At 42.6% G+C, this 24,468-nt stretch overlaps 1 protein-coding gene across 1 annotated transcript; it reads left to right on the top strand.

Moving 5' to 3' along the window:
• Positions 1 to 209: 209 nt before the first annotated feature.
• Positions 210 to 22,414, top strand: cd109 (CD109 molecule). The gene is made up of 33 exons (XM_056404694.1): positions 210 to 345; positions 653 to 819; positions 911 to 939; positions 1,747 to 1,983; positions 2,849 to 2,974; positions 3,151 to 3,190; positions 3,312 to 3,393; positions 3,521 to 3,614; positions 3,928 to 4,069; positions 4,748 to 4,857; positions 5,070 to 5,348; positions 6,068 to 6,169; positions 6,247 to 6,309; positions 6,569 to 6,742; positions 7,223 to 7,375; positions 8,094 to 8,183; positions 8,579 to 8,648; positions 8,765 to 8,882; positions 9,675 to 9,792; positions 10,016 to 10,129; positions 11,633 to 11,851; positions 13,353 to 13,494; positions 14,996 to 15,172; positions 16,224 to 16,305; positions 16,398 to 16,626; positions 17,203 to 17,374; positions 17,597 to 17,787; positions 18,839 to 18,994; positions 19,678 to 19,743; positions 20,168 to 20,304; positions 21,305 to 21,461; positions 21,551 to 21,653; positions 21,781 to 22,414. The coding sequence occupies exons 1-33, from the start codon at positions 275 to 277 to the stop codon at positions 21,981 to 21,983; spliced, it is 4,413 nt and encodes a 1,470-aa protein (XP_056260669.1). The 5' UTR covers positions 210 to 274; the 3' UTR covers positions 21,984 to 22,414.
• Positions 22,415 to 24,468: the final 2,054 nt, after the last annotated feature.

The following is a 24,468-nucleotide window of genomic DNA, read 5'->3' as shown; positions in this document are numbered from 1 at the left end:
CAGGACTGAGGTGCAGACTTCATAAATCTTTATCACACATAAAATCACCGGCACATTTTCCTCTGTGGGATCAGGGTAAATATCCCTTGTGTGGAAACACCCAGTCTCAGCTCTTAGACAAAGCCTCCCTGAGGGAATTCAAGTAAACAGACACGGGTTCAGTTCATCAGGTGGTGGGGGGGTGTGGCCACCGTTTGCAGGTATGAAGGTTGTCGCTGACATCACCTGCTTCCAGAACAGAGCCAGACTTCGTGGAGCGAGGTTCATCTGTGACATGGCGTGTCTCCAGGTGTGGGGGTTCTTCAGCCTCGTCGTCCTCTCCGCCGCCCAGAGCACCACACTCAGGTAAAAGGCAGGTCCAGGTAGAACCGGGCACCAGGCCTTTTAAAGGGCCTTCAATTTCAAAACTGAGATATCCTATTTACAATGTTCAAATGTCAACCCATGTCTATATGGTTCATGCTTCATTAAAATAACATTTAATACAGATTTCACCCACATGTTGCTGAATTTAAGCAACTGATCGCAGGTTGATATACAGTGAAGTCTATTGGTTCTTAAGAACTTGTGAGGAGGAAACGTCCGTCTCCCTCAGACCTGCCTCTCCGCAGAGTGTGTGAGTTCAACCACATGACTTCATGTGTTTTTCCAGCCCTGGCCCTCGGCCCTCCTACCTGCTGCTGACCCCCAGATTCCTCCGTCCTGAAGTCCCTTCATCAGTGTCGGTCTCCATCCTCACCACCTCGCCGGTCGTTGTCTCTGCTCACATTGTTCATGGAAACCAGACCGTGGCCTCGGAGTCGATGACAGTCGAAGGAGGTAAATTATTTATTGTACTTGTATTCTCTGATTTAAATGCTCACAGTATAAAATAATTTAACCCACTGTCAATTATTTTCTCTGTTTACAGGTTCAACTAAGCTGCTGACTCTTCCACCTGTAAGTATGACATACACATATATAAACATCATTTTTTATTTTATTATATATTATTTTTTATACTTTTAAATATCTTTAAAAAAATATATAATATATTTTTTGTATTATAAATACATAACTCTATAATGATCTTTTTTCCCCACTGTGTTATTTATGGCTGTATTTATGGTTTCAAACCTGACAAAACAAGTCGTGATCTGGGGCCCCCTGGTGGCTTCTGTGGGAACTGACATGAAATCAGTGTTTATCTAAATCCCAGAGGGGTAATTCAGGATTTGCAGCAGCACAGGGCAGAAAAAAGTACAAGAATAAAAACTTTCAAGTAAATAAAATTAAAGTGAGAATACAAATTAAAAAAAACGTAAAGTACTAAACAGCTGTTTCCTTCACTTTTCACCACCTGTCTCTGGTTTTATTTTCTTCTCTCAGTGGTGACAGGTTTCTTGCTAAATGAGCCCAGAACAATCAGAGACTGTTTTCACAGCTGGGAGGAGACGCTTTTCTTTGAAGTGTGAACTGATGCTTTTGAACAGAAACAGAGATAATCCAGTTAAAGTCGGGCAGATGTTGAGCAGCCTGTTATCTGCTCCACAGCTCACACCTCAGTCTGATGCCTGAGAAGTTTTAAATTCAGATTGGAACCAGCTCCTTCAGGTTTTTCACTTTCTCTGATTTGCATTTCTAAGAGAAGAAATCATCCTCGGCCCATTTTTCTTCACTGGCTTTTGCAGAATTTTTATCTCTTCAAAAGGTGTCGAGCGTCAGATTCATTTCCTGATTCAATTCCTCCATGTTGCGTCCCCGCAGATCCCCGACAGCCAGTCCAGCTACTGGCACCCCTACAGCCTGGAGGTCAAAGGTCACGTGGGTGGCATCCAAGTTTTCTCCAACTCAACAGAACTGCGCTTTCACCCCAAAGGCTTCTCCACCTTCATTCAAACAGACAAGCTGAATTACCTGCCGGGGCAGGTGGTGAAGATCAGAGCGGTGTCCATTCACCCCGACGGGAGGCCCTTCACCCGCCCGGTGGATCTCAGCATCACAGTGAGTCTGACGCCAGGACTAAGAGGTGTCCAGCACAGAATTTAGATATGTTGTTTTCTTTGTATTACGCTATCAATAACTCCAAATATTCCCGCTCATACACATACGTAATATATTTAAGTAATATCACACGAGAGGGAGTGATGCTGCATATGAGCGCGGCTGTGATTCGGCTGTGATGTGGTCATAGGTACGAGGCCGCAGGCTGTTGTGTGATGCTTTTTTTATACAACAGTTAGTTCCGACCAAGTAATGTGATTGGACAAGAGTCACTCCATGACTTTTAACCACATGTATCACTCCGCTTCCCAGGTGTTGTATTAACCGTTAATCAGCGTCACATTAAAGGTCGTTATCTGTCTTAGATTGAAACAAACTTTACAAAGATGAAAATATTTCCAGAAATAACGTGAATTAAACGATGTGTGGTCGTCAGAGGAGGGTGAAGGGAAGAAGCCTGGATACTGCAGCGCTCACCTGAGGTAACGTGTAGATGAAGCAGGTAGTTAGTGTGGACGGTCACAGCTGCTTAGAAAGGAAAAGTTCACCTAAAGAATGTGAGAGACAGTTACCAGAGTGAATGGGACATTAATCTTTACAATATTCAACTTCTTAACAAACAAAATCTGTGGAAAAATATCCACCACAACAATCCATCATTCATGAGCCACAGGTCTGAATGAGAGTCATCATCATCATCATCATCATCATCAGCAGCAGCAGCAGCAGCAGCAGCAGCAGCAGCAGCTCTACATATGATGTTATGGCTGATGATGATGATGATTTTCATTATAGATTCATCTGCCAGTCTACTGCTCGTGGATAATCATTACTTCTTTCTGTGTGCGTGTCCTCCCTGATCCAGGACCCGAGGGGAAACGTGCTCAGACAGTGGCTGTCCGTGGACGGCGTCCTCGGGGTCGTGTCCAAAGAGTTCCAGCTGTCTGAAAACCCTCCTCTGGGTGAATGGACCATCGTCACCGGAGTCAATGTAAGGGCGTTGAGTTTTTATAAGGACTGTAGGATGAAACATGGATGAACTCTAACAAGGAGGAAGAGATACGCAGTGTATGTTGTAATCTTGTCAGTTTGTCCTGAGGGTGGCGCCAGAGCAAAGGTCATGTTGTTCCTTAAATCTAAAGGGTTCATCTTCTGTTTGTTTTACAGGGTGTTTCAAGTGGGAAGCATTTCAACGTGGCTCATTATGGTTTGTACATTGTTTCTGCCCCTATGTGGGCGTCTTCTTTCTGTTCTACAATTAAAGTTGAATTATTAAACACTCATATGTTTTCATTTGTTGTGTCTTTATTTTGTGTGTGTGGTTGCAGTGTTGCCAAAGTTTGAGGTTGTGATTGACGCCCCGGACGTCATTTATCATAAGGACAGTCTGCACGGCTCCGTCACAGCAAAGTGAGACCATTGTTTCATTCAGTCTAGTGTTGATACTTTTATTTACATGTTTGTTTAGTAATATTGATGATCTTGTTTGTGAGTGAGGCTTTATGATTATTTAAAATCATTGTGTTTTCATCCTCAGGTACCTGTACGGGAAACCTGTTCAGGGACGCATGAATATAACATTCCTTCATCACTTTCATGGCATTGTAGAGGTTTATAATGAAAAGAAAGAGGTAAGTAATTCTACTTAAAGGTTTAATTTGATTTGTCTGATGAACATATTGATTATTATTTGACTACAAGATATAATATGTGTGGTATCCAGAGCTAAAACAACAAGCATATCAAAATACTTTTGGACTGATGGTCACAGGAAGTAAGAGTTTTGATGATGTCACCTTTACATGTGGAAACTTGACGTGGAAATTTATCATAATGTTTTTTTTTTTACATTTTTTGACTAATTAAAAAATATAATTAATACATCAACAGATAATGAAAATGAAAGTTATAAAAATTTAAATGAAAAAGTATTATTTGATTTAGATCGATGGCACCGAAGAATTCACGTTTGATGTTCCCACCTACAACCCCAGGAATCAGAGAGCTCTAGAAATGGTCTTCTATGATGAATACATGAATGACGAGTTCCTGATGATTCAGGTTAATGTGACTGAACACCTGACAGGTAATCAGCCTTCCTGTACATTGTTGTTTTTAACACCAGAACATTATTCCTGGCAGTGTGGATAGAGCTTGGGAGCAACATTTAAGGTCTCGTCACACCCAAATTTAAAATGGCATTCAACATGAATTTGCTCCTTGGGGCAAAGTAAATGGGCACAATGCTTTTAAATGTCCAAGTGGAATATTTAAGCTATTAGCACCTTTTATTTAACCCTCTTGTTAAACTGCTCCAAAGCAGAGACGTGTTTTACAAACAGTTATTGTACAATGGCATAAATAAGTCTTGTGATAAACTGTGTGAACTTAATGTCCTGTTAGCTACTGAGCTAACTGATAGTTAGCAAGCTTGTTAGCTTAAAGAGCTTTTATCTCATCCTCAATAAAACTCTTAAATTATGTGTAATCCTGAGAAAAAATGCAAAGGGGGAATTGTGGCCAAGTAAGAAGAAAATAGAAACTAACAGATTAGCTAGCGTTTGCATGTCTTGGCTGGTTAGCCTGTTAGCAGTTAGCTTGCCAGGTAGAGTAGGCTATTCACCAACCACCCTCATTGCCAGTTTATAGTTCTGTTATGTTTTGCTCTCAGTTTCTGTTTATTAATCTACAGTGGTTTTGATGTTAATCAGATTTTACTGATGCTGTATATTATTGATCGTTGCTCATGCTTCTCATCTTTCAGGTCGCACATATTTCAGTACGACAAAGGTTTCTCTGGCAAAACACAAATATAAACTTTCCTTTGATGGTTATCCACAAATACTGAGACCCTCGTTAAACTTCACTGCCAGGGTAAGGAAAACAACATTGTATCTCAATGTATTTTTTCAATGTTTATCTATTTAAGATCATCAGGAGGATTAATTGTGATTCACTTCCTCCACTTTCTTTGCAAATTTACATCTTCAAAATGCAGTAAATCAATAGATTTTACACACTGCTCTATATTTGTAAATAAAGCATGTTGCCAATAGTTAAAAGTTAATAACCTCTTAATTCTGTAGCTGAAAATATGTACATACAACAATGAACCGCTGTCAATGGAGGATCAGCTGAAGATGGTTCACATGTCAGTGATGCAACGAAAGCAAAGTCCGTGGAGTTGGAAAATGGACGAGGTAGAAGAAATGATGCCTCGTTCATCACACGTGTCAGGCCCTTCGAGAACGCCTCCCCACCCAGAGGAGATGCCGCCGAAAGACATGGGGTTTCCTGTCCCTGCAGATGGAGTCATACCCCTTTTCATTCAAGTCATGAATGAAACTGAAACACTCACCATTGATGTAAGTAACAACATTACAGGCATGACAGTGTCACAGTTTAACTGATGTTTGGCGTATAATTTCCTACAGGTAAAATACGTTAAAGTCTTGTGCCGTAGTGGAATATTAAGATTAAAACAGTGATAATTTTATACAATTATTATTGTCACGGTTTGCCCTCACAGGACTGTTAATGTTGACTCTCAGTTTGAACTCTTTGGATTTTAACTCTTTATGTTTGGACATTTGTTCCTTTCCTGGTTTATTTTGTCATCACTTCCCTTGTGTGTCTCATGTTAGTTTTACTTCCTGTCTTTGTCCTGTTTCCCTCCAATGTGACTGTCTGCCCCGCTCTGATGTGTTTCACCTGTGTTCACTCACCCTTGTGTATTTAAGTCTCTGTCTTTGTGAGTTTGTCTGTTTTAGTTCCCTTGGAGGTTTTGCAGCGTCCTGCAGTGTCTGCATTTGAGTCCGGCCATCCTCAATCTGACAAATATTTAACGTGCATTTTGAGCACAATGCCTTGAGGGGATTCACTGAAATGTGAAGCAGTGTATCATCTGCATTGAATGGAAACAAATGATAGATTTCCAGAGCCAAATAAGGACAATCAGTTTTGATTGGGTCAAAATCAAACTGCGATTTTCAAGTCAGCAGGAGATGTTAAAGAAGATTTTCTATAAAACTATTTAGTACTAGCACAGAAAAGTGTTTTTCACATATTCGTCACATGTTTTCAGGCTTCTTTTGAGGACAGCCAAAGCACTCTTCAGCTCTACAGAAGCTACACATCCCCCAGTCACTCCTACCTGCAGGTTCAGAAACCCGCCAGACCTCCAGAGGTAAACACATGGACAAAAGTCATTAAACATATTTTGTCGTTGGTGAGATGATATATCACCATCCTCTCTTCCTTCAGGTTGGTTCACCACTCCTGCTGCACATTGAAGGGAATTTTCCAATAACCGAGATTCACTACATAGTAAGAAACTTATGATGATACTCAGCGAGCATGCTTCGATTATTTGTTTCTAATGTTTGTGTTTTTACACTGCATATGTTCAACATCTTGTGACACTTTGTCAACATAATCAACTAATAGTCAACTAATGTCATATTGATAAAGTTTATCATACAACTTTAGAAATATGTATGTCAGACCATTTTACACCTCAAATATTCCAATATATCATATTTATGCACTTTGAATAACATTTTTCATGTGTTTTCTGTGTGTGAAGGTGAAGTCCAGAGGTCAGGTGGTTTCTGCTGGGAAAAGCTCAGGTGATCTAACGCTGGTCCCAGAAATCTCCTGGGCTCCTCTGGCCTGCGTCATCGTCTACTGTGTCCATCCTGATGGAGAGATCGTCAACGACGTGCTCCAGCTGCCCATCACCCAAACTTTACGAAACAAGGTACAAAGTAGTATTTTAAATGGGCCTGGCAGCGTGAGTCTGATGATTGTGAGTATGATGTCATCAAGGTGGAAAAAAACAGTGAACACAAAAAGCAGAGTTCTAGTTGGCTAATGCTAACTAGCATTACAAGAGCAGCATTGTTAATTTGCTCAAACTGAGTCAAGGAGAAGCTTGTGACATGTTTGGAAAAAGAGGAAGTTAATGGATCAGTTTGACTCTCAGTCAACAGGCAGCTACAGAACAGGGGACGGACTGCCTCAATTAAATAACCACCTACACAAATAAAAACATATGTATTAAGATGTGTGAAACTAACCCCTACTTACTCTTTAAATACATTCATGATTTTGTGTGGTGACAAGGGGTTTTACAGTCTTATAGTCTTAATTGTCTTGAAGTTGAAGTTTCACCTCTGCAAACCAGTTTTCTGGAGGAAAATCAGATGGCTACTATACCTGATGCATCTGTGGTTGGCAGGTGTCTCTGAGCTGGAGCAATACTATGAGCAGACCAGCTGAAGAGGTCACACTGAGGGTCGCGGTGGAGGAGCCCGGCTCTCTGGTCGGGATCCTGGTGGTCGACAAGGCGACGCAGTGGACGGGATCACGCAACGACATCACCAAGGAGAGGGTGAGAACGACTGCTGACTCGCTGCTGAGGCACAGCTTTATTGTTTTAATTGATTCTGACTCTGAAAATTGAATCCAACATCATCATATCGCCAAAGATGGTTCAGTACTTTGGTTTACGACCAAACACCTTCCAAACTGACCACGTCCCCATCAACCTCTGCTGTACTTTGTTTTGAGCTAATTAGCATTAGTATGCTAACCTGAAGATCATGATTCATAAACCTCTGGCTGAAGTTATGATGTATTTATTAACCTGTTATTGATCATTTTCTCACAAACACTGACGGTGAAGCAGCTGACTGAGTCTTCAATCTGAGCCTCAGTCATAGAGATGAATCTATGAGCCTTGACTCACGTGATTCTTGTCTTGTAAGGACCGTGGTCTGTTTGTTGGTCATATGACAGTGAACACCAGCAGCTTCTATAACTCCCCAGGGTCTTCTCCGGTTTAATATTTTCCAGCAGTAACACATCTCCAACTATATGTCCATCCCCCTCACATCCTTATTTTTCTGTTATAACCTCCCCTGCAGGTTCACCTACGAAACCCAATCTGCTGCCCCCCACCCCAGTATCAGTTCAGCGTGAATGAAAGCACCATGAACTGCTTCATCCCAGCTCGGTCGAACTGGTTTTAAACAATAAGTGCTCTTTTTGTGTCCCGCTTAGTGTTGTCGGTCTTTGTAGTCTGTGACAATAGGATGTTGCTTTCACAGGTGCTGGAGGAGATTAACGAGTACGTCGGTTCCGCGGCCGACGCCTACTCTGACATGTTGACAATGGGAGATCCATACTCTGTCTTCAAGGTTAGCTTTTGTTTGTTTTCACAGCAAAGTCTTGATTTAGAGTGTTACTTTAAAAGATAACAATAGATACCCTGTTTCCATCAGAACTGTATGTCAATTAATAAAATAGCTCAGTGTCTTCCTCCCCTTAAACCAGTCCTCCAATAAAATAATAAACAGGTGTGACCACCAGCTTTCCCAGTTTCTGAGTTATACATATGTTCCTTCTAATACATTATTGGAATAATGATAATAAATCTACTACTAACTACTAATAACTAGTGTTCATTGTGTTCTTAATTTATTTATTTACATTTTTTAGCAAAGTAAATAGAACCTGTGGCTGCAGAAGCTGTTGAAGGTATTTGAAGTATCTGGAGTGAAGTGTGTTTCACGTCTTCCTTGTCTTTGTGCAGACATGTGATCTTGTGGTTCTGACTGATGCCTGTTTACACACGATGCAAAATCCGCTGAAGCCTGTATTTCGTAAGTTTTAATAATCAACATTATTCAAAAGCTTGCCTGCCTCTCACACTCAATGAAATATTACGACTAATGCGACTATGCAAATCTAATATAACTGACGCTCATCTTTTAAACAGCAGGGGAGGGAATATATGACATGGAGCAGACAGACGGTCCTCATGTACAGCAACAACAGGAGCCACGAGAGCGGTGGAAGTTTCCAGAGACCTGGATATGGCTGGATACCAACACAGGGTAAATCTCTTCTCAATGTTAGGGAGGAATTTTAAACATCTACATAGATTATAGAAGATGGACGTAGTGTCAAGTCACTTATATGGTACTTTAAACTGTTACCAGATGCACCTGTTTGTGTTCACAAGCCCAAAAATGTAACTTTAACGGTCTTCAACGCTTTTGATTGCAGTCATTAAAGTCATAACCCTAGTCTCCTCTGAAAGGTACCTCTTTAAACTTTGCAATCAAAAAGTCAAAAGGAGTATAAGAGATACTAAACAGAAGTTACAGAGACTCAAACATGATAGAAATGGCATAAAAAGGCAATATAAAGCATGTTATAGTACTTTTTGCGAGGAAAACAACTTTGGAGAAATTCTCTTGAAGAAATTCTGTGTCAGCAGCTGTTTCAGTGATGAACAAATACAATCAGGAGACTTGAGGCTTTCAAACAAAGTATAATCAGTCAAGGTTGTGTGAAGGTTAAGTCCTGCACAGACCAGAACACACAAGGAGAGCTACTAAGGCCAAAGAGTCCCATGAGTGCGACCAGACAAACTGCAAAATGCGTATGTATGCAGATGATACCCCTGTTTATTCTAATAAGATAACAAGCCAACAATGAGATTTACTGCAAAGAAAACTACAAAGAAACTTAATGATCACATCAACCTGCAGCCTGCATGAATCTCATGACTCACTGACACCAAACTTAATACCAAAACATGAGGTATATGACGTAGATGCTGCATCCTTTGGTTTTTAACTATTGTTTTATATTACAAATCATGTTTCTTGTCTTTATCGCAGTAATTCAGACACAGCAGAGATAACCCTGACTGTACCAGACACCATCACAACCTGGACTGCCACCGCCTTCGTCATGTCTGAGAACCTGGGTCTGGGCATCGTAGAGAGGCCAGCGCAGGTATTTATATCACTTCAGTGACTTCCCCTAAAAGACAGAATAATGCTCCTTATTTTATTACTTTGAAAATTTGAGTTATTTTCTTATTTCTATTCAGACTTGTATTACACAAGAGCACATAAAAGATTTATAAATACTTCATTCAGTTGTTAGTATTCAGGTTGTATATTGCCCTGTTAGTGTTTAAACCTGCTGAGGTCGTTTCCATGTGACGTCCCTGCAGCTCACAGTGTTCCAGGATTTCTTCCTGTCCTTGAATCTGCCGGCCTACATCATCCGAGGAGAGGAGCTGCTGCTGGAGATCATTCTGTTCAACTACCTCCCGCAGGACCTGGAGGTCAGTCTGCTGCTCCTCACACAGCTGGGCTGGATGACAGAGCAAACAAACACACTCACTTACACGTCCAATGACACGATACAAGTAAATTTCAAGTGTGTGGATGGAAACCTGGAAGAAGACTTAGCTAGGGCTGTGTCCAAAATCCCTCCTTATTTACTACGTAGTGCACTAAATTTACCCTCCAACATTTAATTTGATTGTACAGATTGTGAGTGTGTAATTTATGATCTACATGATGCACTTAAAAATCACAATAAGTCTCAACAACTCTCCATGACATTTAGACTACGTTCTGTTAATGTGCTTGTATTTTATAGATGGAAAATTTGCTGTTGTGTGTGAATGATGATGAAAAATTATGATTCATAAATGTGACTGAGTGATTGAAGATTAATGAGAAGGCTTCCCAATACATACAGTTGATATCAACAGTACACAAGGATACCATTATTAAACAGTGACAAAGACAACACAAATAAAACTCCATAATAAAAAAGTAGAATTTATTATTATATTATATTTATAAAGTCCTGGTTATAATTTTATTTTAAATGTGGAAATCCAAAACTTTTCCCCTCAGACGTCATTTCTCAAGTCTCCTCATTTAACGGACTCAGGGATCCTCGCCCACGCTCCAGCTCCATCAGGGTTATTCCCATGAATATTTTTACAGTGTTTGGCTACCCACGATTCCTCATTGCCGTTTCTCAGGGGACCACTTGAGATAGAGATGCTAGAAGATTAAATAAAAACAGGCTATAAAAGGGAAATAGGAAATAGTTGAAGATAAAAGTGAGCAGTCTTCGGGGATTTGTGACGTCATCATTTCTGACGGCGGTAGTCACGCCATGAGTCACAGAGGAATATCCCCCAGAGGAGTCGGGTCAGTCTGGTGGTGCTGAGGAAGGAACAATGGCTGAATATGTGGATCGATGTGAATGGATCTCTCCGTTTATTTAGTCTCTGTACCTAAAGAAAGAATAAAGACGGACTGTCCTCCTGACTGGACGTTGACTTGCCAAAGAGGCTACACACACCTGATGTTCATCCAGCTGTTTTAAATGATTTATGTCCCTTTGACCATAAAGGGCAGAATGAAAGTGATGTTTGATCTGTTTACACTAACCGTGTGATATATGTCACTGTGTACCGACAGCAGGTGTTTGATTACAGGTGACTAAATCTGGTTCACAGGGTCAGTGAGGTTGTTTAGGCGTCAGGTTGCTGTAATCTAACGTAGCATCAGTGGTTTTAACGCCGTCTGCTGTTTCCTCTGAGGACGTGAGACAGACACGACCCAGGAACTCTTTCATCTTCAAATCCTCCAACACATAAAAGCTTCATAAAAGCTCACATCAGCCCCTCAGAGAGCTGTTGTTCTCATAATTACTTCTTTAATTTGATATTTGGTTACAACAACATGCTTCTTTTGTTTCCTCCCTCGCTCTCTGTACTCGGTGTAACGTGATCTGGGTGTCTTCTCCCGCTCTTTGTTGGCAGGTCATGGTGATTGTCGCAGAGAGTGGCGCCTTCGAGTTCGTCTTCCCGGACAACGAGGAGCTCTCCATGCCCAGTGTTCGTCGGGTGTCTGTGGGGAGAGAGAGCGGGACGTCCGTCCTGGTTCCCATCAGGCCGCTGGTCCTCGGAGAAATCCCCGTCTCTGTGAAGGCCGTGTCGTCTGCGGCGTCTGACTCGGTCCGAACGACGGTGCTCGTCAAGGTGCTGTGAGGGAATCACACAGTAACTGGGAGGTTTAGTTTATTTAGGTTTAATTAGTACTTCTGTAGTTATAACCTAATATATATCACAAATAAATCCCTTATTTATCTATTATTTTAGAAACACTTTACTTTAATCCCCATATTTGGCATTTATCAGCAGTATGTAAGTGTGGTTATTAACACCATAATACAGCTGAAGGAAAAGTTCAACAATCTGGGAAACACACTTTTTTTTCTCTTTTTTTTCTTGAAGAAAAATATTATATAAATAATCAGAAGACAAAACAATAAACACAGATCAAACTTAACACAGTAAGTCACACTAAACAAACCGAATAATGAACACAAACACAACGTGACAAATTAAATAACATATTAAAGGGTAAAATAAATAAATAAGAAACCAAAACAAACTGAGGCAAAATAATTCAGATTTTTTCTTTTTGGCTCGACACAACAGGATAAATGTTTATTTTCAAAGCTGCTGATGTGGATTCCTTGAATATCAGTCAATTTATAATGTTTAATAAATGTGTATTTATTGTGGAAGGATATATGATGAAGTTAAAAAGAACATTTAAATGAGAAAGGTTTGTTGAATTAGAAGAGGAAACACACTTCTTTGTTTTGTTGCTGAGAGTTAAATAGAGAAGATTGATACCACTCGTATGTCTTTATGCTAAATATGAAGCTAAGGCCAGAAGCGCGTTAGCTTAGCTTAGCATAGAGACTGGAAACCGAGGTAAACAGTTAGCTTCTTTTTGTTACATAAACACTAATTCATAATGGGAAATAATAAGACTTGACTTTTATGTTTTATTTTGAAGGATTAAATGCTCCTTCATGGTTTCCTGTGCTTCTCAGGTCCATAAATCTGTTGTCATCAAACTAAACTGCTTCTCATGATCGTGTCGTCACATGACCCAAGTGTGGAACAGCGCTGACTCGATGTTGAGGAAGTTTTACAGGAACTGAAGATATGATCATATTCATAGTGACTTTCCTTCTCATACTGTTAAATTTTAACATTTGAAGAGTCCAAACACCAAAATTGAAGAAAAGTCAGGAAAGATGTTGTTAATGACCTTGTGACTCGTCAGATTTAAGGGTGAGCAGCAGGTTAAGAACCACTGGTTGTGTGTTTCACACTGATACGAGCAGAAGCTGCTTCCATTTCCATTAAAATATGATGCTTTTAACTGAAAGTGAGGCAGCCTGTGAAGTGAGAAGTCAGAGGTTCAGTGTCTCTCTCAACCAAACGTCATCGCCAGTGAGAGCTGAACCTGTCAGATTGTGTTTATCGGCGTGTCCGTCAAACTGCCGCAGCTCCAAAACAAACAGAGAGAAAATCTTCCACTGAAATCGAACCTCATCTGCTGCTCCACTGTAACCCAAGAAATCTTGATCTCGTTTTACAGCTCTGCCTTTCCCAGAAATATTACTCACCGTGGTTTGTTTGTGTGTTGTGCGTCCATTTCTCACGCCTGTGGATTCTGCAGGCCGAGGGACTCGAGCAGTCGTTCTCCACCTCGCTGCTGTTTGAGCTTTCTGCATCGCAGTCGAGCCTTTCCAGACGCGTCACGTTCACCTTCCCAGCAGATGTGGTGGAGGGCAGCGAGAGAGCCTCAGTGACGGCCGTCGGTATGTAAACACACCGAGGAAGAACCTTGAGTCACAACCTGGGAAAACAGATTCAGGCTCAGACGCCCTGAGGTCTCAGGCTGAGTCCTTTAAACAACAGAGCGAAAGAAAGCAACTGATTTCCAACTAACAACAGGACTAAAATATATCTCAAAAACACAACGTATGATCCAAAGTTCAACTTGTTTTTCCACTCAGCCATTAAACTACTGGCCCAAAAGTGTGCACACATGACTCTGATACTGTGACTGTTTAACATATATGTATATCACCAGCTAGCCCGACACTTTCCGATACCGAGTCACTGTGACGTCCAGGCTGCTCAGAGGACGTATTATAACCTCTTGTCTTGTAAACTGAAGCTCTTGGCAAGACTTGTTAGTAAACAGCTGTTAATGCTAACGTTAGCTATGTAGCAATAGCAAAACTTACACATAGCTAACAAATAGCTCCTTTAAATGTTTAGAAATAAGGTTTAAAATGCAAGTTTCTGTCCCATTTCTTTACTTTAGTCACAGAATACTGTAAAATGAATGTCCCCTCCTCCTCCTGTTAGTTAATTTTATTGTGGCTTAGCCTTAATTAAGAGTAGATGTAGATGAAAGATTATTTTGACAGCTCACTAGTTTGCAGAAATAAAGGAAACCACCATGTGAAAAATGGAAAAAGTGAAACCATATGTAATTAATAGATACAGACATAATCCACTCTTTGTTGTTGAAGATGGAATAAACTCAACACAAACCTGCAGTTTGTCACACATATGGACTCCAGCATGTTTGAAACAGCAGACACACACGTGTGCTGAACAACACGGGTTATAATAACCAGAGGTAGTTTCTTCATGTTTTAGGGCGATGAAAACACGAAACACACGTGTTCAAACAGCGAGCTGCGCGGCGGTACTTTTCCATGTAACAAGGTGCAGACGTGCAACATGAAAACACATGTGCAACTCCACATGCAGCAGCAGGCTGAGCTCACACTTTTCCCGTGTTGAACATGGAAGATATTTATTGAGGATTTCGTGATGTCAAAGGTTAATTGTCGTGTCAGGAGCGATGAGGAGGAACCCTGTGATGAAGCAGCTGGTCGTTGATGTGATCGGTGGAAAGATGACTTCACACTCTGTGAGGTTTCTTAGATACAGTTGGCCTTGTGAGACAAAGTTTACAGCTGACACATCCAATCAGATGAGAGCAGCCAGCTGATCGACACGAGAAGCCAGAGGAGAAACAGCAGCTCTGTTCAATACACACTGATGTGAAATAAGCTCTGATACCTACATTAGTTATTGTGCACTGCAGCTTTAAGACCTGGATATCCAGGGTTGAGTGCGCATAGATAAATGAATAAACATTTACATTAAACAAACATTTAAATAAACATTTGCCTGGTGCTGATGGGTTGACCGACTTCATCGGTTTAGTCTGGCTCAGTTACCTGTAGACATTGCTCTTCTCACCGTGTCCTAATTTCTCTGGTTTCCATGGCGACAAAGGCGACATCCTCGGCCCGTCCATCAGCGGCCTGGACTCTCTGATCCAGATGCCTCATGGCTGCGGCGAACAGAACATGATCAACTTCGCGCCAAACGTCTACGTGCTGCAGTACCTGAGCGCTACGGGACAGACGAGCCAGGACGCCACGGACAGAGCCGAGGACTTCATGATGAAAGGTAGATTAGGACGTGGATTATGTCAAGGTAACGTACTCTTGAGTCATAACCAGCTCTGAGAAGAGCAGAAGAGGTTGTGTTCACATCCACCAAACCTCAGAAAGGTACTGGATACAGAAAAATCCATGAAATAAATACTGAGATTCACAGCTTCCCTTAATATCAAAAAACGTATTGATTATTGCCACTTATAGGTGTCGGAAAATAGTAAATATTGTATTAGTATTAGGTTGTGCTTGTCGAACTGAATCTAAAAATGTGTGTACCATGTGTAAGTGTTCAGATGAGATGTTACGTTGTAAAAACGCGCTTGCTGTTTGCCAAGGTGCAATTCTTGGTATTTCCACAAGGTGGCGCCAAAGCAAGAAATTTACAAATGTAAAAACTTAATTTCTAACATTGATGTCCAGGTTCAAGGAGCTGTGAACACACCAGTAGGTTATTTTTGTTTTAATTGCATTTATAAAAACGTTAAGTGCTAAAACCTGCAGTTCCTCTAATGGCCACTAGAGTCTGGCTCCAACAGTGAGTCAGTCCCCATAGACTCCCATGTTAAAATGTCTCTCGGGCTAATTTCACCTGTTTATAAAACTCACCTGTTTACATTTTATTAAGACTAAAGTTATGGAGGATTGAGGGCGTGGCCTCTTTGAGTGACAGGTGGGTGAGCGTATGTAAATCTCAGCTCCACACCCGCTCCTCCTCTTTGTCCATTTTTGGATTAGCTGGGAGTTAGGGGGCGGAGTCAGACACTGCCAAGATGGTGACGGTGGAGCAGCTCACTCTGAGCTTCAGAAACCTGTGGTTGACGTCACAGAGGTGTCGTCCATCTTTATTTACAGACTGTGATTTAAACAAGTTTCTTTAGAATTGTGTATTTCTACTTTTAACGACACAGATAAACGAGTCACTCGACTAATATAAAAAACAAGCTGTTTGATTCGACATAATTCACAACTTGATTTACTGAGACAGTTTTTGTTTCTCCTGAGTAAAATAATCATAATTTGATGTGACTTCCTGACATCCAGTATATCCTGTTCTTCCTCAGGTTACGAGCGACAGCTGTCCTATCAGAGAGCGGACGGCTCCTTCAGCGCGTTCGGAGACCAGGACTCATCCGGAAGCACCTGGTGTGTTATAAAGTAGTTCACGCATGTAGCTTGAAATGTGGACAGCTCGCAGCTTTTCACAAACACTGATGAGAGAAACTCCGTCTCCGCAGGCTGACGGCGTTCGTGCTGAGGTGTTTCCTGCAGGCGCGGCCGTTCATCAGCATCGACGCCAACGTGCTGCACAAAGCCGCGGCGTGGTTAGGATTCCAGCAGGGGGCTGATGGGAGGTTCGAGGAGCCCGGCCGGGTCATCCACACCGAGCTCCAAGGAGGCCAGGACGGCCCCGTCTCCCTGACAGCCTACGTCCTCATCGCCCTGCTGGAGGACACTGACGTCAGGGTGAGAGTCGATGCGTCCGTCAGTCTGTTTGTACAGCGCCGCTCAGTGATTCACGGACCGACAAGCTGATGAGAAGATAATAAACTGTCCTAGAAACATTTAGATAGAAGTTATTCCTATATTTTCGTTGTCAACAAATCTTATGAAACGTTCCTCACCCTGTGGCTCCGCCTCAAGACTCACATACAGCTTCACTCAGACAGGAGGAAGTAGTGCATTTGTTAGGGACTATTTTTAGCGGCGGATTGATCCACATTTGATTCTGAGGTGAGTATTTGGTATTTATCTTTTCTCTGCCAAAGACAAACAGTTAGTCTTACACTCTCTGACCACATGTAACAAAAAGGCCAACTGTCTGTTAACCCCACAGGGATCAATAAAGTTTGATCTTAATGAGCAGTCTGTAACAACATGGAGTGGACAAACTAATGTGTCCACAGATGTGTTTAAACACAACCTCCTAACCAGACCGACGTCATCACGCCGCGTCTTTATGGTCTGATCTCATTAATGCCTTTGAAGTGATGAGCTGAAGTGACGTGTCAACGCGCTGCTGCCCCGTTCTCTGTCTGTCAGGCTCAGTACGGCAGCCAGGTGTCGGCAGCCCTGCTGTTCCTGGAGACTCGTCTGGCTCTGGGCGTCTCCAGTAACTACAGCCTCAGCCTGCTCGTCTACGCCCTGGCTCTGTCCGGCAGCTCCAGCGCCGACACGGCTCTCAGTGAGCTGATTGGACGAGCTGAGATGAGAGGTACGGTAACAGCTGATGTGTGTTTAAAGGAATAGTTTTACAATTTGGGAACTGCCCTTATTTGCTGTCAATATCAACATCAGGTCTGTGCATTAAGCTTGGAGATGGAGCCAGGATGCAATTAGCGTAGCTTAGCATAAAGACTGGAAGCAAAGGGAAACAGCTAGCGACTTCATATTTTAAAGATGGCTGCATCTCTTCTGTCTGGCCTCTGTGATTTAGACGGCGTGCCGACGTGGTCCTCCCCAGACGCCGGCCTGTCGTCGTCGTGGCAGCCTCGCTCCGCAGACGTGGAGATGGCGTCCTACCTGCTGCTCGCTCAGTACAAACTGGGTCACGTGGCGGACGGTCTCGGCCTCATGAAGTGGCTCAGTCAGCAGAGGAACCACAGGGGAGGATTCGGAAGCACTCAGGTTCAAATTCAATAACAGAATTAAATCAACACGGTCTCATAAAACATGATGATGTCAAAACAAATGATTTGCACATTTACACTAGTTTTAGTTTCAGTTGTTTGGTTTTTATCTCAGCTGATTCCAGTCAGTAAAACAAAAACAATGGAGTTTAGACAATTTCATATCATGTCAATATAATTTATTTTATTCATTATCGACAACATGAACACACACTGTAGTTTATTTTGTCCCACACACACACACACACACACACACACACACACACACACACACACACACACACACACCCTCATGCTGCCCCAGATACTTGAAAATAGTCCCTAATAAGCGCTCTATGGCACAAACTGCAGTGACCATGGGGAAAGAACGGTGAATCTTGGCATCGAAAATAAAACCTGAACAGAAAAATAAAACAGGCTTAAAAAAAAATACAATCTTACAATCTTATTATCTTATTAATTTTTGATCATTTTTGATCACCAACTGTACCAACTGCAGAGAGGTTCACCCCCCCATCACCTCCGTCTTACATGTGCATGTGCATCCTTGTGGCCGTTAGAACGTCGGATACAAACGTCAGAACAGAACGTGAACTTTATTTAAGGATTTAAGTTTGTGCAAAAGGAGAAATTCCCGTATTTGTCATTTCAGTTTCAGAACTGTGGTTGGTGTCACATCAGAGGGAGTTTGTGGCCGTCTGGGCATGTGGTGACTAAAGGATAATTAATCCCTCAGCACGCATGGACACAAACATGCATGACAGATGCTGCAGAGAAACAAAAACATCTAAATAATGTGTCAGAGGCTCCAGATACAGTGCAGGGAATAAAACAGCTTTTCTCAGGAAGACAAATTCCTCCATTTGTCCACAGATGCACAGACACATGTGAAACGGCAGAAACGCAGCTCCACTCTCACACACACACACACACACACACAGACAGACAGACAGATGTACACATCTGTAAACAGGAAATCAGCAGCAGGATATCAAAGCAGAACATGTCGGAGCAGATGTGTGAGGCTCCGTCTTCTTCTCGTCTCTCAGGACACCGTCGTGGCTCTGCAGGCTCTGTCCACGTTCGCCGCTCTCGGCGGGTCTCACGACTTCGACCTCACCGTCAGAGTGAACACTGACGCCTCGACCGCCGTCGCCTCCTTCCACATCCACGGGGGCAACCACCTGCTCCAGCAGCGTCAGCAGGTACACATTCAAACCTGAGCTGAAGCAACGTGCAGCAGCGTCTGGGAGCGAGACAGTGCAGCCGAAAGATTACAGCGTCTGGTTTGTGACCACCTTAAAAAGAGGTGAAGTCCATCACAGGTCATGTGCTCTCTAGTGTGTGAGGAGCTCGACCAAAACAAGATTTTTCCTTCTCAGGTTGTTTTACCCAAAGTTTAAGTCAGAAATATTCATTCTCATTTTTATCCCTTTAATCGTGTCGCGGCTGTTCCCAGGTCTGCGAAAAATGCCCGATCTCGCAAGGTACAGGAAGGTGATAAGAGACTTCCTGGTTCCGCCTCTTTAACTAGATCGGCACCAAAGTTTAATGGGTTGTTCCCTGGCCCCTCCCCCATCCATCTACCAAGTTTGGAGCAAATCAGCTCTGGACTTTTTGTATAATCCTGAAGAATAAACTGAATGTAGATCCAACACAGTAAATAGAAGTAGGTCAGACCAACCATCACTGTCAGCTTTATTACCAGCTGCTAATAAAATGAAACTTTACAGGTTGAAGGTTCCTTTAAGGTTCAGACCAGATTCCACATTTTACAGACGACTGCTGAGTATTTTTTCTTAAATCTGGAGTTAAACGTTCGGACTGAACTGATGTGGAGGAAGGACACAATAATCCGGAGGCTGCACTTTGTCTCATGTTGTTCCAGATCCAACCGGAGGAGGAGCTGCACCTGGAGGCGACTGCAGAGGGTCGCGGACTCGCTCTGGTTCAGGTACCGCGACAGAAATCTGTTCACTTTAATGGAAGCTGCTGTTTCTCAGTGGTACAGAAGGAGTTTCTTACCACTGAATTTAAATCCTTAGAGTTTAAGAAAACACAACAAAGGTGAAATAAAAAAGAAGATTTAAAGGGTCTTGGACATAATTCATCCTGCCAATGTTTTTCTAAAATCTATTTTTTTAATCTGTCCCAAAAATGTTCGTTTGGTCGAGTGTTTTCCTTTATTCAGATGATTCTGTCTTTTTTATTGAAACAACCATTTGCAGGAAATCAGAATCATTCATGACTAAATGTTAGAAAATGTCAGAACAGAAGGACTGAGCTGCTCGGTGTTTGATCCTTCACTTGTCCATCAGTCTCAGTCTGACACCCCCCCCTCCTCCCCCTCCTCCCCCCCTCCCCCTCCTCCCCCGCAGCTCAACGTGTTTTACAACATCAGGAATGAGGAGCTGACGAGGAGGAGACGAGAGGCCGGCGAACACGAGGCATTTCATCTCTACGTCGAGCTGTTTGACACAGACATAGACTCAGCACATCTGTACATCTGCAGCAGGTGAGCAGCCCCCCCCCCCCCCCCCCCCCCCCCCCCCCCCCGTGTCTCCTCCCTCCTCTCAACCCCACCCACCCTCAGTCTGGTTCTGTCGCCAGGTGCTTGCTCATGGCGGGAACTACTGAGTTTCTCTCTGTGATATCGACTCTGCAAACTGCCCTGAGATAAAGTGTGTTCTGTGAATAAAGTTAGATTGAATTGAATTGACAGTCGTTCCTGCCGTCGTCATGACGCAGCAGAACAATCAACAGCATGTGTATGAATCTGTCAAACTTTTATTATTCCTCGTTACAAACAATAAAACAGTCAGTGAAGGTGTGTCAATGAGACGATTAAACATCACGTCAGAAAACAGCTGCATAGAAACTAAATGAAACATTTGAAAATAAACTTTGGGAAACATTAGTGTGTAAATATCCTTTTGAAATTAATATTCATATGAAAGAATTTACTTCAAATAAATTATTCTACAATTCGTTGACGCTTTGCTCTGTAAAATGAGTCGGCTGGTAAATATGAAAAAAAAAAAACAACTATATTTGTATTTATATTTTATTAATTGTTCATTTGTATTATAATGAAATAATAACAATAATGCATTTTCTGTTGATTTTAATGTAAATAAATGCATAAAATTTTTTATTTTGATTAATTTAATATCAGCTAAATGTTAAATAAAGTACATTTAAATGATATAATAATAATAAAAAAATAAATAAAAAACCTTTTACATGTTTTAAGAATAAGAATATTTAAGTGGTTATTAACACTATTAACTTCAGTAATGATAAAAAAATAAATGATGTAATACAGTATTATTCCATCTCATTTTACATTATGTTTTTAACATTATTATTATATATTTCAGACGATGAAGATAATCTGACAGATGAATATAAAAAGTCTGTTCCTGCAGTGACACAGAGATAAATGCTGTTGCTTTATTGACCCAGACGAATCAAACTTCCTATTGTCTCCACATTGTTGCGTCGCCTCCCCGCAGCCTGAGGGAGGATCTGGGTCTGAATGCGACCGGCATGGCGATCCTGGAGGTCGGCGTGCTGAGCGGCTTCAGTCTTCCTCCTGACGGCGTCCAGACCGACGGGGTCGTGAGGAAAGTGGAGACCCGGCCCGGGAGCGTCATCCTGTACCTGGACTCAGTAGGTGTCACTGAAACGTCCCGTGTCTGACTGTCGCCTCTCTGTGTGAAGAGACAGACCTGAATTTAAAAACGTCCATGTGTTTCCAGGTGACGACAGACGATCTGTGTCTCGTGATTCCTCTGGTCATGGAGCATAAAGTCGCCAAAGTCCAGGAGGCGACCGTTCTCATCTATGACTATTATGAACCAAGTAAGAGCACAGTCCACAGAAGTTTACAGAAACAGACACAGAGAAAACCTAAAGAAACAAGTTTACACATGCTGTAGGTGAGCTGGTGTTTGACCTCTGACCTCTGACCCCTCGCTCCTTCTTCCAGGACGGAGGACGGCGCGGACGTACAAATCGGAGTGGAGGAGTGACATGTCCGCCTGCTCGTTCTGCGGTGAAGACTGCAGCGAGTGCAGAATGGACGGACGCTTTGAGCTCAACGCTGCGTCGCACAGCCGCCGCCACTTCCTGCTGACCAGTTCACCTCCCGCTCTGCTCCTCCTCTTCGTCACCAGCGTCTTCGGGGTGTAAATAAAAGCAAACGAACCCCAGTTCAGGCTGTAGATGTGTGAATTTGTCAGCGTCAGTGACATTTCTACAGCGGGAAAGTGGCTGCGTTTATACGCACGTGTCACATGACGGCTTTTTCAACTGGTTATTCACGTCACATCATCACAACTAGTTTGGAGACAATATGAGATGTACACAATTTATATGGAGTTTTACTTGTGTAAATATATTTACATTCAGCATGAAGGTCGTCCCCTCTTCCTCAGAGCTCTACAGAACTTCAGGATCCAATAATAATGATCGATCATTTAAACTTTAAATGATCGACAGGTATCAGAATATTACTTTCATGTGTGGTGGCTGATGGTTCCCAGCTCCACCTCCGCTCTGCTGAGCTGAGATCTGGTCAGAGGTAAAACAAAAAATAATGCACAATAAAAAATAAAAAAGTCTCTAAAGTCTTAATGATATGTAATTTCCTCGTGACCCATTGGACGTGTTTCTGTGGTCCACAGAGGGCGTCCTGAGCCCCAGGTGGAGAACCAGCTGTGACAGACTCCCAACAATCAATTTGAAAGATTTACTCGTGGTCGTTGACCTCGGTCGTCGAAGTTGCTTTAAACGGACTGTGACAGGAAAAGCATCCAAAACACAGGCGGGAGCAGGAGCGGCACTCGAAGGCTTCCCATAAATCTCCACACTAAAGCAGGTATGTTCCCTCACGGTGCCGCAGCGCGATAAATCCCCGCGACAATCACAGCGATGGAGGCGTAAACATTAACGACACAGCGCCATGACTTCAAACAATCCCGCCGTGATGGAGAGCTTCGACGTTCCAGTTTAGAGAGGTGGCGAGCGGAGGCCGAGGATATCTGACCCACAGGTGGACGTGAAGGGGAAGGTGAGATCAACACGGCAGCGTTCACCCGCCCTCTGGCGTTTTATGGCCTCAGACGTTCTGCCTCGTTACAGCTGCACAGCGTCACCTTTTCCCCTCAGGAGAAGTTAGCTTAGCATAGCTTAAAGTTAGCTGGATATGGTGTGTTTAAGTGTCTGTGATTGATTCTCATTCTCATTGATTGATAATGATCTGCCACCAGTTTGATCTGAAGCTGCAGGAGGTGCTTAAACGCATCCTGTACACGCTGTCGTCACTTCCCGCCTCGGCTTTCTTCTCTCTCGAGCGTCTGTGCCGGAAAATGAATATTCTTTCCCAGGACACGAATTGTCCCAGTTGTCTCATTTATTTTCCTTCCAATACTTTTCTGTTTTCCTCCCCGGTTCTGTCCAACCTTGTGTCCATAAACATATGAAAACACAGCAGTGCCCAGTTTACCTTATCACCTCAACATCTGCCGCCCAGCCACTTCCACAAACCCTGTGAATTGAGCGAGCTGACGGTGGTTAGACGCCCCGAGCCCCGTCCTGTCAAACAGAGGCAAAAGAAATTACTTAGAAAATCAGCCCCAATCAAAAATTCACACTCTCCGGTGGCGACGCAGGAGTTTCTCCTTCTCCTGGTAATCCCCTGAACTGGCGCCTTCCACACTCACATACCGAGCAGCAGCCGCCTCCAGGCTCGCAGCATACCTTGTCTAATAAGGGGAAGTTATCATGCTCACTCCCTGCTGTGCTCCCAGCTGAACTGTGATTGCTACAGACACACATTATATATCACCTGATAATGAGATACAAATGTCATTATATTATATCGCAGGAATAATGGAGGAGAAAACATCTCAGATTCTTCTCTTCCGTACACGACATATTTCGGGAGAGGTGATGCTGGAAAGATCTCGTGTCGTGCAACTTCACACACTTTCAAACAGTCTCACCTGGATAATAATTGGTGTCGTTGCGCTCAGTTCACATAAAAAGTGACAGATATATTTGTGATAAATAAACGAAAGAAGGGGTTTAGACGAGTTCAAACGCTGCCTGCGTTCTCACGCCCACGCAGCTGACCAATCACAGCATGACGTGGGTGGGAATGACAAATTTTGGAAAGCTGGTTCTGAATCCGACCGTTTGTTCTGATGAATGAGTTTCTACCAGCCTGAACAACTGGAGATCATTAACGTGCACATTCATTAGGGCCAGTGCTGAAAGGAGAAGATGATTTATCGATGTGTTGATTGACAGAAAATGATTCATTTTCATAAGTGACTGATGATTGAACCATTTCTAAAACAAATATTTGCTGCGTGCAGCTTCGAACTTTTCCATGTAATATCATTATAATTTGCATATGTTTGAATTTTGCGTTCTTGTGGAGGTTTGATGGACATTTTTCATCTGACTGACTGAGAGTCTGCAGCAGCTCTGTGAGGACGCACTGCAGCTAAATGCTAACGCTGGCGTTTAGCAGGGACGATAATCAGCGTCTCAGCTTTGAGAGTTAGCGTGTTAATTATAAACCAAACACAAAGTGGAGCTGAGGCTGATGAAGGTGATCCGTTTTGCAGGTGTTAGTATTGGACAGCATTGCGACCTGATGATGGCGCTG

This window comes from Seriola aureovittata, chromosome 19 (assembly GCF_021018895.1).
Source record: "Seriola aureovittata isolate HTS-2021-v1 ecotype China chromosome 19, ASM2101889v1, whole genome shotgun sequence".
In the NCBI taxonomy this organism is placed as follows: domain Eukaryota; kingdom Metazoa; phylum Chordata; class Actinopteri; order Carangiformes; family Carangidae; genus Seriola; species Seriola aureovittata.
The sequence above is the reverse complement of the archived record's forward strand: the minus strand, read 5'-3'. Positions and strand labels throughout refer to the sequence as shown.

Coding starts and splice junctions, on each gene's coding strand:
- cd109 (XM_056404694.1), top strand. CDS start 275: ATGGCGTGTCTCCAGGTGTGGGGGTTCTTCAGCCTCGTCGTCCTCTCC. Junction 10,130..11,632: donor ACCTCCCGCAGGACCTGGAG/GTCAGTCTGCTG, acceptor CTTTGTTGGCAG/GTCATGGTGATTGTCGCAGA. Junction 19,744..20,167: donor GCGGACTCGCTCTGGTTCAG/GTACCGCGACAG, acceptor CCTCCCCCGCAG/CTCAACGTGTTTTACAACAT.